Source organism: Sceloporus occidentalis, unplaced genomic scaffold (genome assembly GCF_023333645.1).
Source record: "Sceloporus occidentalis isolate IW3139 unplaced genomic scaffold, rSceOcc1.0.p SCAF_16, whole genome shotgun sequence".
NCBI lineage: Eukaryota > Metazoa > Chordata > Lepidosauria > Squamata > Phrynosomatidae > Sceloporus > Sceloporus occidentalis.
The window spans coordinates 8,664,985-8,683,120 of record NW_028316996.1 but is presented as its reverse complement, the minus strand read 5'-3'; the positions used below and the strand labels follow the sequence as shown (position 1 = coordinate 8,683,120).

At 35.9% G+C, this 18,136-nt stretch overlaps 1 protein-coding gene across 2 annotated transcripts in view; it reads right to left on the bottom strand.

The window, feature by feature from the left end:
* Positions 1 to 16,248, bottom strand: part of LOC149302991 (ephrin-A5) — a 187,956-nt gene extending 171,708 nt beyond the window's left edge. For both annotated transcript variants that reach the window (XM_089481854.1, XM_089481855.1), the window contains exon 1: positions 16,124 to 16,248. In XM_089481854.1, coding sequence (XP_089337980.1) covers positions 16,124 to 16,248 — 125 coding nt within the window. The remainder of the gene's footprint in view (positions 1 to 16,123) is intronic.
* Between the last annotated feature and the right edge of the window lie 1,888 nt (positions 16,249 to 18,136).

Here is an 18,136-nt window from a genome sequence, read left to right as displayed (position 1 = left end):
GTTTATTTTTAGCTATTTAAAAAAAAACAAAAAAACATTTTGTAGAAGGTATTGACATGCTTTTAAGCATGTTCAGAACTGAGTTCTTAAAGAATGTTTATGTAAAAAAATTAAGGTTTTTCACACTATTAAGGTGCCCCACCTGCACTAAGGTTGTTTTGCAATTGCCCTTTGCAGCTTCACCAACAAAGAATGCATATTGACGTAACTTTGTAAGTTTGATTTCTTTAGCTGATTGAAAAGATAAAGATGCACTTTATGGAAAGCTGCAGTTCCAGACCAACCAATCATGGAAACCAATGGAAGCGTTTTCTACACATGCGCACAGGGGTCTCATTCGGCCCCTGGAACTCTCACATGATCCAGCAATGGAGCCGATTGGTGGTGAGCACTGCTTATGTGAGCATTGGCAAGCAAGACATTTATTCGGTCAAATGCATCTTCTGCAATCTGGGAAGTGGAGAAGGAGAGCAAATGCATACGGGAGATTCGGAAAAATCCCTGCATGTGACATCAGCAAGCGTACACTCAACTTTAGTATGCATTAAAGTGCATATAATGTCTGGAGTCTCCCTTTAATTCCTAGATAACTAATGTAACTGTGCCATACATATGCGCCTGTGACTTATCACATGGCATTCTGGCAGCAAAACTGCTCTCCTATATACCTCAACTCCTTGAAGGATAAAACACTGTATTCTACACTTTAAAAACTATTTAGTAACTTTCTATATAAGTCCTTAACGTTTAGTAAATGTTACACTTGAAGGGTTAAAATGGTGCACCCCCCCAAAAAAAAACAGAAATGAAAACTCCAGAACACCCATCTCTTGAAAGCATGTTGTCTGGGTCAGCGTAAAGGCTCTGCCATTAGACTGGGGTTTTCAGACATCAGCTGACCGCATGGAAGCTGGTGGCATAAAAGCAAATTCCTAACCCAATACCAGGTGAGAAAACAGAGCTACAGACTTATTAGAAAGTAAAATTAAGCTAATGGTGTTTATGCTGAGCATGAATGCATGTGCTCTCACATGTGCATGTTATTTAGTAAATTCCAATAAAACAAGTTTCCCCCTGGCTGGTCAAAATGTAATGATTTTGTCCCCGCGGGAGGAAACATGCCAGCCGTAGGTTACAACGCAGGAAACGCTGCAGTAGCAAAAGGAATTCTTGGGAAGTAAAACTGCCATTGGTAAATCAAGAAGGAGTTTGGTTATTGTTACCTTTCATGTTCTACAGAAGCTGAGAATTTGATAAATACAAAAGTCACTTATAATAAGTCTGTCCTAGAAAAATCAATTAGCCGTGTGACCCTCACAGTCTTTCCTGTGTAGATGGCTAGTGTACAGTGACTTTTACTATAAGAGTCAGTGAAAAAGTTATTTGCCCCGCAGTCAAACAACCAACAACTGCGGACAATTTTGCACAAGACAGCTTTGTAAAACACCTGTTACCGACATCTAAATTGTCCAAGAAAATATATTAGCATATGCCGATGGGCTCCGTATGACTTTAGGGTTTAAAGCAAGAAAAAAAACGGGCAGACTAGATGGACGGAATGGTTCTTACCTGCCTTCAAATTCAATGTATCTATGGTCATAGAGATGAAAAGCAGCATACTTCATATGAGCAGCCCTGGTTTAAGGAGATATCTAGCCGCTCTACTAAAAGTGGGCCACTCTAGACTAAATAGGGAGTATGCAGATTATAAACTCATTTGGAGAGGGCCCTCCTCACCCTAAATTTCCATAAATCCAGATTGTTATGTGATACACTATTTATTATGTCATTAAATAATAACCATATCATATCTATGTCTAAAGGACAGAGCAACCACAAAGCCTTCCCGACGATCCTGGAACACACAAGGTTAAGTAAAAGGATCGGTTCTATTGATGTTTACTGCTTGTCGAGAAAACACCTTCCTATGTTAACGTAACAAGAATCGTTTCCTCAGTTCCTGTAGACATGTACAAACACAGCTACCCTACTCTTACCGTCTTCTATAGTTAAAAAGCATGGAAATTATAGTTCAAACTCTAAACATGTCAAAACACTACAACATTATAGTTGCTGTCAGTTTCACAGTTAAAGGTCACACAGTAGCTTATTTCAAGTTTTAAAAAGCATGCTTTGTTTTCAATTTGTCAATGCAATCCAAAGATAACTTATTTTACCTTTTACCTTACGGTTATAACAAATTACCCCGTGTGGCAAAGAGGGACATGGCTGCTCCAGGGGCAGGATCAAGGCAATGCCATCCACTCACCATATCCTAAAAGCCAACTTGCGGGGTTCAGCTCCAGAGTGTCAAAAATTGGGACACTTGGGAGGTATGTGTATTTTGAGTGTGTGTGTATGTACTGTGTATATATATATTATATATACACACACACAGGAAAAGGAAAAAAACTTAATAGGGTATTGGGAGTTTGGAAATAAAAATTGGGGTTAACAACGCCCTGTCACTTTCTGTCAACGTCTCTTAAAAAAACCTAAAAAAAAAACGCAGTTGGAGAAGATTAGTGCAATTGAACCGTAGATTAAGTAGCAAACATAGCTGTGACAGTGATGGGATTCCTTAGAGAAGGAGATGATGCCCTGACGTTACCTGCTTGTCAAGAAGAACCGCCGAAGTGCTGCATCACTAGAAAAACTCACTGACAAGAAATTACCAATTCTCTTCTAGACCTTGCTACATTATCCTGTCACAGATTCATCATTGCCTCCTCTACACTTAAATGCGTTACAGGCTTTTGTTACGGCACACACAGGAGCAAATTGAACTAATAAGTGATATATTTAATATTTAATGATTCATGTTTTTAAAAGTGGGAAAAGTCTGCATTCATTTACATAGTGCTCTAGAAGTTCATACTAACACTGTTTTAACCATTGCAAATGGGAGGCTATTTTGTTTGTTAACTTGTTGCTAACTCCATTATTTTTCAACCTGTTGGATCCTTTTCAGATATGGCTTTTATGTCTTTGATCTCTAGAGTATGAGTTACAAAACATAATTCACAAAGTCCATAATCATGTCCGATTTCATTAGTTAACATGTAATAAAAACAATAAATATTGTTTATAGTGGCACAATGCCCTAAACATTATCTTGAAAGCCAATTATGCTTGAGGCATAGTGACTGGGAGGACTGTGTTAATTTACTTGGTAACTTAAGAAAGAGTTAATTCTGCCAGGTTGTAGATTACTCAGAACATTTTATTACATCATAATATAGAATTTTCTTTGCCTCTGAGACACCTTTATAGTTCTGTTGCGCCACTGGATATATCCGTCAAAACTTAAAAAGCAGATCTTTTTGGTAAATAGGAAAATGGCAACAATCTCATAATTTTATAGGATATGAAGCCTCCAGCCCATAATTTGGCACATTAACTAATGTAATGATGAAGTCACTAAATCGCCATTCTAAAAGGACAGCGTCTGTTTAACTTTGCAGAAACAGTTAACTGATCTATTGCAGTAGTCATACAAATATTCTTCATACTAGTTTATTAAATAAGTCTTTTAAATGCTTTTCAAACGTATTAGCTATCTAATAATTGCAAACAAACCTGCTATTTCCTTCTATACCACATGTCTTGACAGGCCTCAATTGCAAACGAGGTGATTTAAGAACTCCTTAAAGGAAAGCTATTAAAAAATCTGTATAATTATGCTTCCATTAAAAAATTACTTGACAAAAACTCGTATATGAGCTGTTCTAAGAACAGGAAAAATAAAGGATTCTAGGCGTATTTTGTACACTTTTCAAATCCTAAAATGATGTTTGTCCAGCCCAGTTGTGACTGCTATAACCATGTTGGGTTTGTATGGATAGGGCAGAACAACATCTGACGCTTAATAAAACATCTTACTCATATTAGTAATTTTGAAAATGTAAGAAAAAAATCCAAAAGATACATTTTTTACAAAAAAATATCTAGCTGCTAGGACAGCTATGGTGCAATGCCTATAACTTATAATTTATTTATTTAAATCATACTATATTTCATACTATTCTTAGTTATGTCATCTTTGTGTAACTTTATTAAAATAAAAAAAAATTGTTGAGGAAACAGGTAAATTTACACTCTAATAAAACGATATATCAACGATATTAGTAATTTTGGTAATGAAGAATGGAAGAGATATATATTACTAGCTTCTGGATTCAACTGCACACACAGTGCACACACATATATATATATATATACACACACACACAAAAACAGATATTCCTGCAATTTCAGAGCAACAAAACAAAAGGAATGTAAATCTGGCAAACACTTTTGTGTGTACAGGTGTCTGCTAAGGAAGATATCATCAGGCAGGCAAATTCTAGTGCCCCTGGAAATTGTTTAAGCAAAACAATATATATATATATATATATATATATATATATATATATGAGAGAAAGAGAGAACAAAACAATACACAAAATGCTCCTTATGGTCCCATCATTTCCCAGACATTATTATTATTACGTTTGTGCAAAATATACAATATTACATGCAATACCATACTGAGGACTGCTATTGTGAAGTATTTTATTTCTAAAATGTCAAATGTCAGCCATCTGAGTGCAATAATCAACAGCAATGCACAGGGAAGCTGGATTATAGTGTGTTTTATTAAAAAAAAAAACAATTAATAATTAGATGTTGATTATAATGCAGTCGATTCAATCGAGTGACAAATTGGTAGAAACTAGAAACCCTCCATAGAGAAACACGGTTTTAAGACGTTACAGATTTTATTATTTTCCTTTAGGTATTGCGTCTCCTAGGACAAACTCTGCAATCAATAAAATTATATTAAGATACATCCCGTGCCTAAAACACCATGTGCTAATGAATCCCATGGAAATGTTTTCTCTCAGCTGTCCATTTTCTTCGTGTAAATGAAAACCACTGCTAGGAAAAAGGAATTGGAAGCTGGCCATTCCTTCTGGAGGCCATGCGAACACCAGAGATTAACATTTGGTAAAACATCCATACATCCAATAGATTTAGTGGGATTTTAGGAAATTCAACTTTTCATGCAATTTATATCGATATTTATTGATATTTTTTTAAATACTACTATTTCCATCACTGACATACTAACACAAGCATCTTTCATTACCCATCAGAATGAAATTCTAGATTTAATGCTGCCAACACTACTAATGTTCCATTTATGACAAAGTTAAGAAACAGTATGTTCTTTGAGATACGTTTTTCCTTTTTTCATTAATGAAATAATATTTGTAGCTAAATAGAATAAGCATAATCACAGAGACTAGTAATTCAAGTGTGAAAAGATGGTGCCTTTTAGACTGGTATCGAGATAATAGATGGGGGGGGGGAATATATGATTATGGGGCATATTTCAATGAGTAGATCAGACTCGGATGTGGTCAAATTTGGTTGTGTAGCATCTACAACTCCCATAAACCATAAGCGACTAATATATAGTTCAAGGACCATAGCTGGGTTTGGGCTTATGATAAATACAATTCAAGCTTTTAAAATATTGTTATAAACATGGTATGAAGCATGTCATTAACAGTCACCGTCTTGTTATGCCGTGAAAGCTTGCCACTGGTTTATTAGTAAAAAATGGATGTAAGAAAGAACCTTTGTGGTTTATCAACTAAGATGTTTATTATATGACTATATGAAATGGGTAAGAAACATTATTAGAACTGGGCAGCAAATATGACAGTTTCGCTACATAATACACAGGAATTCTGAGCGTCCGGCTTTGTTGCCGTAGAGGGTTTTTCAATTGTAGTTCTCAAGTATCCCAACCGGGAAAATTAAAGATATCATCACATGAGTAGAGGTGGATCAATCACTGAACATGATTTCTGACATATCCACCTGTGCCTAAGAAGAGTTATCTTTAAAACTTTCTCCGTGGGGTACGGAATAAGCTATAGTTGTTATCCGATTTGTAAAATTACTGTGTACTTCCCCCTGCAAAATCAGCCAGAGTTGACATTACTTCATATTTGGATTATTTCTTCGGTTCTAGTGCATAGACATCGTCATTCTTTCATTGTGAATAAATATGGATTTATTGAGAATTTTAAACTATAAATATTTTCTCTTTTTTTTTGTGGATATTTTCCATTATACGCAGGTCCGGTATAAAATCCCTATTCCAAATACACAGACCATATTCTAACTTACAAAAAACATACACTACTTACACAATTACAATTTTATAACAGATTTGCGCATTAGTGCAATGTTAACAAATACCATAAACAAAACGTTTAGTCCACAAATGCACAGAAATACCCCAGTCACAAAAACAGATTGTTGATACCGCATTTGCACATATATAACCAATTAACTAAATATTACACCCACATATATGCAGTCACTACCTTGCACACACGCACAAACACATACATGCACACGCACAAAACATGCATGCACACGCACAAACACATGCATACACACACAAACACATGCATACACACACACACAAAGGCAGCCAGACTTCCCTTCCCAGATACACAGCATACTCGGAGAACAACAGAGTGCGTAATTATTGTCGTTGTTCCCCTAACAGACACAACGGTCCTTTCATATTCCTTTGTTCATGTTGTGAGGATAAACTCTCCAAAATACTGAATTATCATAGCGGAAGATTTATGGGTGGGAATATTACATATGCATTACCTTTGTTTTACTTATTGGGGGCATTGTCTCCCAGAACATCTTTGTGTACGTGTTACACATTTGAAGTGGTTGCCATCATACAAAGAGCCACCCTGTGCTGACAATGCACACTAATAGTCCAGTTAGCATTCATTGCTTGGTGCTAATTAGCTTCAAGGCAATGAAACCTTTCAGTATTGCTAAATTAGCACTCAACTGGATGAAACAAAAATTGACTGGCTGTTTGTGAGAGGCAGCCACTACCTCTGAGTATTTCATTCTTCTTAACAAAAACTGAACAACAGCGCAAATTCATGATTGTGCTGAGGTACATTTAGGCTTAAATTTGCAGAACTGGCAGATGCTAATTCAAAGATAAACCTTTTCAGACTTTCCCTTTGTGAATTCTTCTTCATTTTGGGGGAAACAATTGAAAAGCTATATGAAGTGTACAGTTCTGTGGAACATGATGGCGCTATATAAATCGATAAATAAAATAACGACAACTGTTCATTTCATAAAAAGCTCCTTGATAATATATATCATACTATTATATAATGTGCAAATATTTTACAATATAATTGCACATTTTAAAATAAATGAAATGAATAAAAGAAAAAACATTAAGCGGTAATATTAGAAATACCCATGAATTAAAAATGAGTAGTTGCAAACAGAGACGGTAGTAGGTAAATGGAACAGCCTCCCAGCAGAAGTAGTAAAGTTAATGCTGTGAGGGAATTTAAACATGTGTGGGATAGGCGTGAGGTTGTCAAGAATATAAGACAAGATCAAGGATCAGATAAGGTCTTTACAACAGGAAAAGTGGGCAGACTAGATGGGCCATCAAATTTTATGTTTCTACATTTCTCATTGTTATTAAATTCAAGATGGATGAGCGCCCTCCATAAAGGATGGTTTTAATGCTATTATGTTCAATGTTTATTAAGGGTATTTAAAAAAGGGTTAGTGAAATGTAATTATATTTGGTAATAAGTTATAGTAATAAAAAAAAAATGGTTGATGATATTTACATTCTATTGGTAACCAAAATGATGGTTTGTTCATATATTTCCTGGTTTCTAAAGCACAAAGAAAAACATTTAAGGAATTAGACCAAGTTCACGCGCTGTACTGAAGAACTTTTACGATATATATCCAGATGACAGTAATAATCGGGAAATCACTAAAGTTAAAGTAATAGTTTGAAAAGGGATGTCGGCCATCAGATCGTAGCCTCCTGGTAATATTTAATCAGTTTTAATTAGATTTCTGTTTGTTTTTAACAGCATCCAATTAAAATTTCTATAGACACTGTCAGAACTGACATTAGTTTTGTTTATGAGGTGACTTTTTGGATGTGTAATTTGTAATATAATGACAGACTTTTTGGCAGATTTTAATCGTATACTGTCCTGAATTCAAATATTTTGAGGAGAAACATTTTGAGGTGGCTTATACAACATTTTGAAATGTGACAATATTTTCAAGCAGCAGTACGCAATGAAACACGAAATTAGTGATGTGACACTATTGCAAATATAATATATTATGATTTTTATTTACCTAGCGCTCTTTTTTAAGTGATATAAACGATTGCTATGCAGCCATTTTGTGGCACGCTGTTCTACCTGCCGACATTTTAGTTCCAATCCTCATGTATAGCTGCTACAATAGCAACACGTTGATCTTATTTTACTTCATCATTTCTGTCCCTTAGATACTGGGGTCACTTAACTTATAGAATGGGTGATGCCACAGAATTACTTGTTGAATTACCTAGGCGATTTTCCGTACACACAGAAACATATTAATATTGTATTAATGTTTTATTGCTGAATATGTGCAATCATGTTATACTATATTTCTATGATGTTTTCTAATGATAGTTGCAAGATAAGCATATTTTTTTAATCAACCATGGATGCAGTCACACAAAAGGATTTACAACTGACATAGCTAAGAAAAATAAAGACAATTCTACGAGACAGGAAATAATGATAGAATTTTATATTTTAATGTGTTCTCAATCATGCTAGCAAACCCATGAGATTTCTGAGGGAAAAACAAGCCTTCTGGCTTGTCTGGTGTCTGTAGATGAGTGTTTAATAATACTTTTACTACCCCTTAATAGTGTAAGAGAAACAAAAGAAAATTAGAACTTAAAATGAATGGTCTGGATGGGTCAAAATCATAGATTGTTTATAAATAGCTTATTCTTTACACTCGCCTTACTTGACCTCATGCATGAATTATCAATTATTAAGGTATTTGTATAAGAGAATAGTATGGAAGTGCAAATGGTTAATATTCAAGGGCAGCGGGAATCTAGAGGGAAACAAGCTATGAGTCTATTAGAAAATGTATTACAAATGCCCATAAATTTGGCTGGATGTTGAAACGCCAGTAAAACCAAATGAGCAACCCCTTATGATCTTGAAGTCTGCATAATATAGTGATTGGCTGGGTCACACATATCATAAAAGTTTTGAGATGTTATTGAACGTCTTTTTTTTAAACAAGCTAGGGGTAAGATTCTAGGCATAATCTTTGTACTCTGTTTTTATATCTAAAAAATATAAATATAAAAATGTTTGAAAAAAAATTCAATAAAATAAGCTAAAATATTTTTCTAAGATGTTGGTGGGCATCTTACAGTAATACATTCCAAATGTTTAATATCAACGTATTCTATGAAGTGACCAGGTTCACTTGTATATTGAATCAAAAAGTGTTGATATAAATATTCCATGTGTTGGAATATATCTAAAAAAAAATCTATGAAATTGCATGTTCATTCTGGGTATACAAAAATAAGAAATAAGGAAGGAAATGGTACTGCAAATTCAAAAATGATAAAAGTATAACATAAAAATTCTCCCATTTGGTGCAAATCAATAGACTAGTGAGTTGCCCAATCCCAATCATTCCGGAAGAAAGCTAATTCAAAGCAATGTACAGTGCACTTCTTGTGTAACAAAAAATGTGTTTCATTTTCTTCCCCCACTTGCTGTATTTTTTTTTTTCGAACAGAGAGGCTGGAACTCACTGCAATTATGGTCTTGACAGACACTAATAACTTACAGGACAGTTGAATATAGAAACCTCAAGAGCCTGGAACAGCATGAGCAGACAAAAGGGTATTTTTTGATATTTTCTGTTCACACAATTAAACAGAAAAATATTATCGTTACTTTCGAAGCAAAGCGTGGGGGGTTTGTCTGCCAGCCATTAACTGGAGTGAAGGTCGAATTGTATAAACTCTTCTTCTGAAACAGAACATTCAAAATGGACTCCCATAGTACTCTCTTCAAAATATTTTCATTATTTTAGCTTCCTCACTGGAAATGAATATATATTGGTGTTCCAGTAAACACCATGCCAGACGTGTATTAAGAGAAAACCTACTAAAACAAACATGGCGTGCTGTTTATGTAAGATACTTTCACTTCAAGAGAAATACTAGCGTTTATTGGAAAGTCTATATAACATGCAGTATGTTGCCATACTCCAACTATCCCCCCCAAAAAATCAAATCGGTTTACCAACCAGAAAAGCAGAGCAGAAGACAATAATATGTATTTAGATTCAATGAATGCAGAAGACAAGCTTTGGAAATAATTATCCTTTTATTTCCGGCATGATTTTGTTATGCCGAAAACTAATAATAAAGTTAATAGAATATATGTGTCTTTATTCAGGCCAAAATCAAGTAGATCTGTTTTGCTCTTAACGTCGACAAATTTACGTTAAGGTATTCCAAATAGAGGTAACATTAATAAAAGAACTATTCTATATGAAAGAATATGCCCGTTTTTTAAACTAAACTGAGAGAACATATATAATTGGGTGATTATTAGGGACTACTGTACACATTTTTTAGAAGCTCTCATTTTTAAGCTAATATATAATATGTATTCTATATGACCAGATTTATGCCTAATTACACATTAACCAATTAGACGCATGTGAAATTGACAAAATAGCTGGAGAAGGTATAAATAACGCAGACTCCTCAGTTCAATAAGCTAGGATGTATTACTTGAATGTGTGTAAGGAAGCTGTGTTTAGTAGTAGACATTTCAATTCTTAGTCAATATACGTGCATATTTATCTGTAAAAGTACCTGACCTTAATTGAGAGGCGTTTGATTCATTATCCTTGCATCTGAATACATTTAGGGATACAGGAGTAGAATCTGGCTTTCGTTGAACGTCTTAGTACCTTCCAAAATAAATCTTCAGGATCCCTACCTCTCCCACCCCAAAGAATGAAATCACTTATATTTAGAATTGAGTATAAGATAATGTCATTCTTAACAATAAAATACATTGTCAATAGCACAATGTAATATCGAATTGAGCAGAAAACTCTGTTAACAGCCTTGATGGGAACAAAGAGCCGGTTATAAGTAACACGGCTGGGTTAAAAGCTTCATAAAAAAGGACTTCTCCACTGGAGTATATACATTCTGTATACCTGTCTCTGTTCCCTTTTGTTCCAAGTGACAAAGTTTTTTAGCGACTGAATGTGTGGGAAATCCCTGTCTAAAATAGAGGTGGATCTGATTTACAGGTATTCCACAAACACTTGTTTATCATCTATGGAGAATATACACCATTATAATAATTAGAAGCCATCTTTGAAAAAAAGCAGCCATTTTGGGTTGAAAGAAAACATTGCAGAGTTACAAATAAAACATATATATATATATATCCAACCTTACTTTAACTATTACTTTTGAATTATGAGGCTTATTATAGTGTTTAAATGTTTGTTTATATGCAATTTTCTGTCTGTCTTTCTTTCTCTTTCTTTCTTTCTTTCGATCCTCAGTTTCTTTAAGTAATTAAGAAATCCTTTTCAGAGAACAGACAATTCCCAAATTCCACTTACACCCTTATATAAATCTACAATATTTCAATTTGACAGCACTACTCTATGTTGGTGATTCCAACGTATTACCAGAAATAATGCATTTTATTCCATTGCTCGGCTACAACACACATGATATATAAAGTTTTGGGATTTTTTTTAAAGATAATAGAACCCGTGTGAGCTAGACCATACTGTATTTAACATGTCTTAAAGAATATTGACTTTATCGGTTTAAACGGGGTATCTCATGTACGTTCGATGAACGGGATTAAAAAGCATTCTACCTGGAAGATTTCGAAAATGGAGATATCCTTGACTGTAAGCCGTAAAAAAATAAATAAACCCATCATCCTACTTTTAGAAGATGCCGGTGAAGACCGGTCAACAGCGTCTATTTCAAAATACAAAAAAATGGGAGCAAGTATGTATGTGAACATGTGTGATTGTCTCAAAACTGTAGTAGCCAAGTTTCTTTAAGCACTAATTGTATTCATTCATTTTCTCAGCCCAGCGTGGAGCTGGTAGATTGCTGGGTCCATAGCAACAGGGGACAGAAAGAAAGGCTCATCTTTATCTGTCCCTTTCCAACAGGAAATGGGGCCAGTGGGCGGAATGTAGTGCTTTTATTAGCGACATTTGCAAAAGATTAAATGGGAAGAATTAAAGGAGGGTAATTTACTCTTAACTAGGTGCCTTTCCTTCAAAGCATGAGGTCTGTAAAACTACTGTTGATTGCATGGGATTCACAAGGGGAAAATACAACTCTGTTTCAGGAACCCATTTGAAATAACCCAGGTATTCTTTCAAAGCTATAACAGGCTAGAGTAACACTATTAAAGTCAGCAAGCTGCACGTAATGAACTATTGAGAACAGCATTGCTGCACTTTTAATCATGAAAAATTTATTGGGCTGGAGGTCTCTCCGTCCCTAGAATTCAAACTGCCAAATCCAAAACCCCCGCTGGATATTGAAAGCAGGAACCAATGTATCAAGAATGAGATTATTTGTTTTATTTTGCTACCCTCCAAAGCCTTTCCAAATTCTGGAAAACAAGCCCAGAGCAAATATAAACTAGGTCTGGACTATTAAGTGGTAGAAGAATTTAGATGGAACAAAGCTATTTCAATATCCTGTTATGTGAAGGCTGGAAACATATTAGTCATGAAAAAAGTTTTACAAAAAGGACGTCTGGGAAATGACTGCGATCCTAATCAATGCAAATTATAGAGCAAAGAAATGAAGGTATACAATGTAGAAAGAGACAACATCAGGGCTGACCAAATCAAGTCCATACGGGCTGTGGTCAAACCAGACTTTCCTGTTGTTATTTAGCATACCACTTAGTTGACAACCAAAGTCATTAGCTTAATTAATGGTTAATTAGCAAAGTTTTTTTTTTACTCTTTGCAGGATTATGATCTGTACAGCTGAGCAGCACATCTATTACAAGCATATCCATTATATGTGGTACGGCTTTCCAGCCGACTTGGTAGAGGTTAATACAGTGAAGGGAACTTAAACATGGGATAGACAGACATAAGTCATGAAAAAAGACCAGTGACAATTAAGGTTTGAGTCTTTATAGCAAAAATAATGGGCAGACTAGATGGGTCAAATGGTCCATACCTGCCCTCGAATCGTACATTTCTTATTTTCATTACTTCAATCAGTAGTGATAAAAATATCAAATATTCGTTTGATATGGGTATGTTAAAATTAAAACTATTTTTCTGCAAAAGAAGGGGTTTTTTTTTCCCCCAAAGTCTGCCTCTTTCTAATTTTAGAATAATACGTGGTTGTTCTGTTATCTAGAAAAAGCAGAAAGATAATACAACTCCTCACAAAGTTGGACTAAAACCAGACTACTGTATACACCGTGGCAGACTAGAAAAATAAACATTCATCTGTCAAAGTCTGAGAAATCTTAAATATATGTAAAACGTTCTATTATATATTTTGCTAATTTACGCAACTGACGTATAAATGATTTCAGGAACAGACACTTTTAAATATCTCATTAGTGTTTTTGGCTTTAAGTCCAAAAATGAATTAGTCTAAAAAAAATACCTCACTCTTTGTTTAAGGGAGGATGCTGAAATAAAAAAAATGACTTCATAATCAGAATTCACCAGGATGCTAATATAACTTCTAATAGCGTTCAAACTTTTCTGTACCTGGCTATGTGGAGGGTTTTTTTTAACTGGAGGAAGAGAAATTGTCTTTAATTATTTTGTTTGTTTCTGTCTAAGAAACATGGATAATAACATCAACGCGCTTACAAAAACTAAAGGAAGTGAACAACGTATCCAATAAATCTAGAGTACCTCCCTATTCAGACTTTTACTCTTAGACCTCTATTTTTTATATTGGGTTCTGGCTACAAAGCAAGGCAATTGTACTCCTTAATTTGTATCTTGACGTTATGGAACAAAAGAAATGTTCTTATCAGTTGTTTGCATGTTTTACAGTGCAATTAATGAACTCTGAAAGGCATTTAATAAGACCCAGATTCTAACAGGCATTTCTTAAGGAAAACGAAAACACATTTCGGCCTTCCTTTTAAACTCCTTGCCAGAATTCGAATTGACATGGTCCAATCAAAGAACAACTTTTAATTTTGAGAACTACAGAGTAACTGGCTGTGGTTTGATTGATGTTCCAGGAAAACCCAGGTAGGGCAGAAACATGGTAGGGGTAAGTAGAATAAGTAAGGACTTGAAAGTCTTCTCATGCTATTTCTTATATTATTAATATATTGAGTTTCTATACATATTATAGATTAGGTATTACAGAAAAATTTGATTTTTTTTCGGGTTAAAGTATGTATAATGTAGTCAAGATGCTTGTACACTCTAGTTTTTTCCCATTATTATTTTTTTAAGAAGTTTGGGCATCCTTCAGTAAGAAAGCCAGACCAGGTCATGAAAATATGATAAAACGTAACTTTCTAACATTTTCTGCCACAATAAAAAAAAAAAAAGCCTATTTCTACAGCTCAGGTATCAACGGCAAACACCGTTAACTTGGAGATTATTCCAGTGCTCCCTCTTGAGCAAGAGAGTTTTCTGCAGGCAATACCGATCTATTAAAAAACATGACCTGTGTCAAAAATCAATGTGCTAATCTCAAACTAAACAGCAGTATCAGAGGCATAAAACTTGGATAACCTAAGATAAAATGTCCTCAGCTTGCTTTGAAAGGTAAAGAAAGATTTGGCACACATCTGATTCTACAAGTGGAAAAATTTTTTTATAGAACCCAGGTGACTTTCCCTAGCATATGGACACCATTTACAGAAGAAGAATGAGATTTTTATGAAGCTTCAGCAAAAGTGAAGAACAATAAAAAGTACAAGCTTCTAACGCTAGTCACTCGTTACTCCGGAAAAGTTATTATTTGATACCCTTATATAAATTTGGTTGTAGCTGTTCTTACGTAGCCTTAACATATTAATATGCAAGTGCCCTTCATTGTCGGACCTTTATTTGATAAGTGACATTTTCACTTTTTTTCAGGTAGGTACAGTGTACTGAGCTGGATTTTAACTACAGCCCATCTCCCCAAACCCTTTGTTAACACCAAGTTAATTAGTAACAGGATAAATGATGTTTAACAGTCCAACAAAGTAAGGGAAAGCTGGTCAATTTGGAGTAACTTTTTGATTTTGTCTGTTTGTGGTGGATATGAGGTTGCTAACCCATGAAAAGGAAGTCAGTATCAGAACAAAAAATGAGACTATTACTTGGCAGGATAGAGGAGGAAAACAATTTCCATTCACATTACTTTTTATCCTTCAAGCATAGTTAAATTGTCACTTTCCCTTTTTTTAAATTAACCTTTTGACTGGCAGAGCCGATGCACACAGCAATACGAGACAATTCCGTTCACCCACCTTTGCTTTTGAAGGTTAAAGCATCATGGAAACAAGACAATATTACAAAAAATTAAAACCAGCCTCATGTTAGCGTAATGCGGAATTATAAAAGAACACCGTATATAGATTTAAAAGGTTTCCATTGATGAGGAATTTTTTTGATACTGATACTTTTACCATCCCATCCCCCCCCAAAAAAAATACTGGGAAGATGATTAAAACAATGGGTTAGCTACAAAAAGTTTTATTAACTCCTTAAGCTTTTTGATTGAAGATCGATACACATTACATGGTGATGTTACTGCTTAACTGCAATGACTGACTTGGTTATAACACTCTCTGAAGCTACACAGATGTTTTACTTATCGATAGTGGAATCCTCACTACTGCAATAGTACCTTTACTATAACGCATGATGCATTATTAAAAATGCTGACATGTTCTCCTATTGATGGCAGTGTTTGAAAATTCACGCTGCATACATCGTGATTTCTACACTTTCGGGACTTGTAGGAATAAAGGGGATGCTAATCTGCGCAACTATGAAACAAGGCTTTGTTGTTATTTTGTTTAATGATATAAAAACAATACTATTTAAGAAGTTCAATCCAAACATGACGCTTTTAAAGGTGCCTAGCAGAATTACACGGGTATTAAAATGAAGGGATCTGTACACAAGTATGCCAGTGCTTTGCCACCCCCCTCCTTACCTGGGGTTGGTGCTATTCCAGTACACCGCATAGCGATCGGCAACCACCTTGGAGCCAGGATCCTGGCTGCAAACACACATCCAGAGCAGAAGAGACAGCAGCGTCAACATCTCCACGTGCAACATCACTCCCGGCCAAAAAGAGGGGGCGCGAGAGGAGCAAATACAGACAAGACGAGAGGAGCTGAGCAGGGAAAGAGGGGATTGCTGGTTGTGCAGGAACAGTTGCTTTCCTATGAGGACAGGATATTAGGTGCTATAACAGGAGCGCTGCTGCAGCAGAGGGAGATGCAGCCCGGCTCAGGGAGGTACTGGAGGCCGTAAGGCTGCGGTTGCTGCTACTGAGAGCAGGAGAAGCAGGGCGGTGCACATTCACGCCGGGCTCCCTGCACACCGAGCAGGGCAGGGAATCAAGGGACACATTCCCCAGGGGGCACCCTATACTCACTACCAACCAGTTGCCAACCCACACAACGAACTAAAAGAAACAGGATTCAAGAGTATGTGTTAGAAGCAGTCATCTGAATCCTGCTAGGTCCGGTATATAAATTGAGATAAATATATTGTTCCTCTTGTTCCTTAGAAAGTGACGGAGTATGCAATACTTGATGCTTGTATGACTTGCTTGTTAAAAATCTTGCAGAGTGACAGGAATTCAAAAAGCAGCGTTTGAGAAAAAGATATATATTTTGCTGACGCAGAATAGTTTTCTTTTGCAGCGTATGAAGAATGAGACGTTTTCTTTCCAATCTCTGTAAAGGAAATCCTGCAGTTGCAGTCTGCAAAGATAATGGTGTGAAGTATCTGTGCTGCTGCCTGTCTGAACACTCTGTGTCTTTGGGGTACTTTATGTATCTGTATCCCCCGCCTCTGTCCTTGTCTTCCTTTGAGCCGGGTGATAGTTGAGTAGCTAGAAGAAATTGAGCAATCCTAGAAAACGTGTGATGTCTTACATCCAAACTCAATGCGTGGGATGCAAATGAAATTGCTTTAAATCAGGAAAAAATACACAAACAACAAACTCCTGGAAATGCATCCAAGACTTCTGCATAAAACAGCCACATGCATAAAGATGAGGTCCAAAATTTGCCGTAGGCATCAACGGGAGTGGAAAAAGTCCTTCTCTTTCCCTCTCTCTCTCTCTCTTTCTCTCTCTCTCTCTGTCTTTCTCCCTCTTTCGTTTTTTTCCTTTTTCTTTTTTATTGCAAAGCCGTCCAGTCCCCAGGAGATCAACTTGTAAGAGCAAGGAACAGTTTGAAATAAATAAAATGAACCACAATCTCCAACATCAGACACATGAAAAAGCTGTCTTTTACATCAGCCTCACAGCAACTGCAGCTGCTCTCCGTGCTTGAGAAGAAACACCGAAATGCAAGAAAAAAAAAGGGAGAAAAAAAAACTTAAATATATTACCAACCAGGGAGGGTCTTCACTGGCTGAAGGGTTAAAAGTCAGTTTGGCAAAATATACCAAAAAAAAAAAAAGATGTAGGATGGGGTAAAATCCCCAAAAGTCCCACCCCTTAAAAAGCCAATGACTCAGTGCTTAAAGATCTTGCGTGAAAGAGGCACAATACAAGTCCTTTTAGTCCATGCAGCTCTTGCAATGTATACAGATACAATATACATATAGAGATACCCTATGTATACATAGATCTATATCGAGAAGGTGGGTGCTGACACCCACGGCGAGTGCACAGGTACAAGTACTAATCTCCAAGATGATGTATTCATGAGAGGCTCACACTGCCGCTGGGTGATCATGTGAGATCTCATGCACTTTACTTGCTAGAAGAGGAAGGGGGGTCTGACAAAGCCCAGAGCAACCACTCAAGGCAAGGGCTGCTGTTTGTTTAGACATTTCCATAGTCTCTCTCTCTCTCTCTCTCTCTTTTTTTCTTTCTACTGCAACACGATTGGTGTGCAACACGAGAAAGAGGCGTGCCTCGCCAGCCAGCGAAAAAAAATGTCCCCACCTTCCCCAAAGCCGGGACTAATTGAATTACATTGAAATC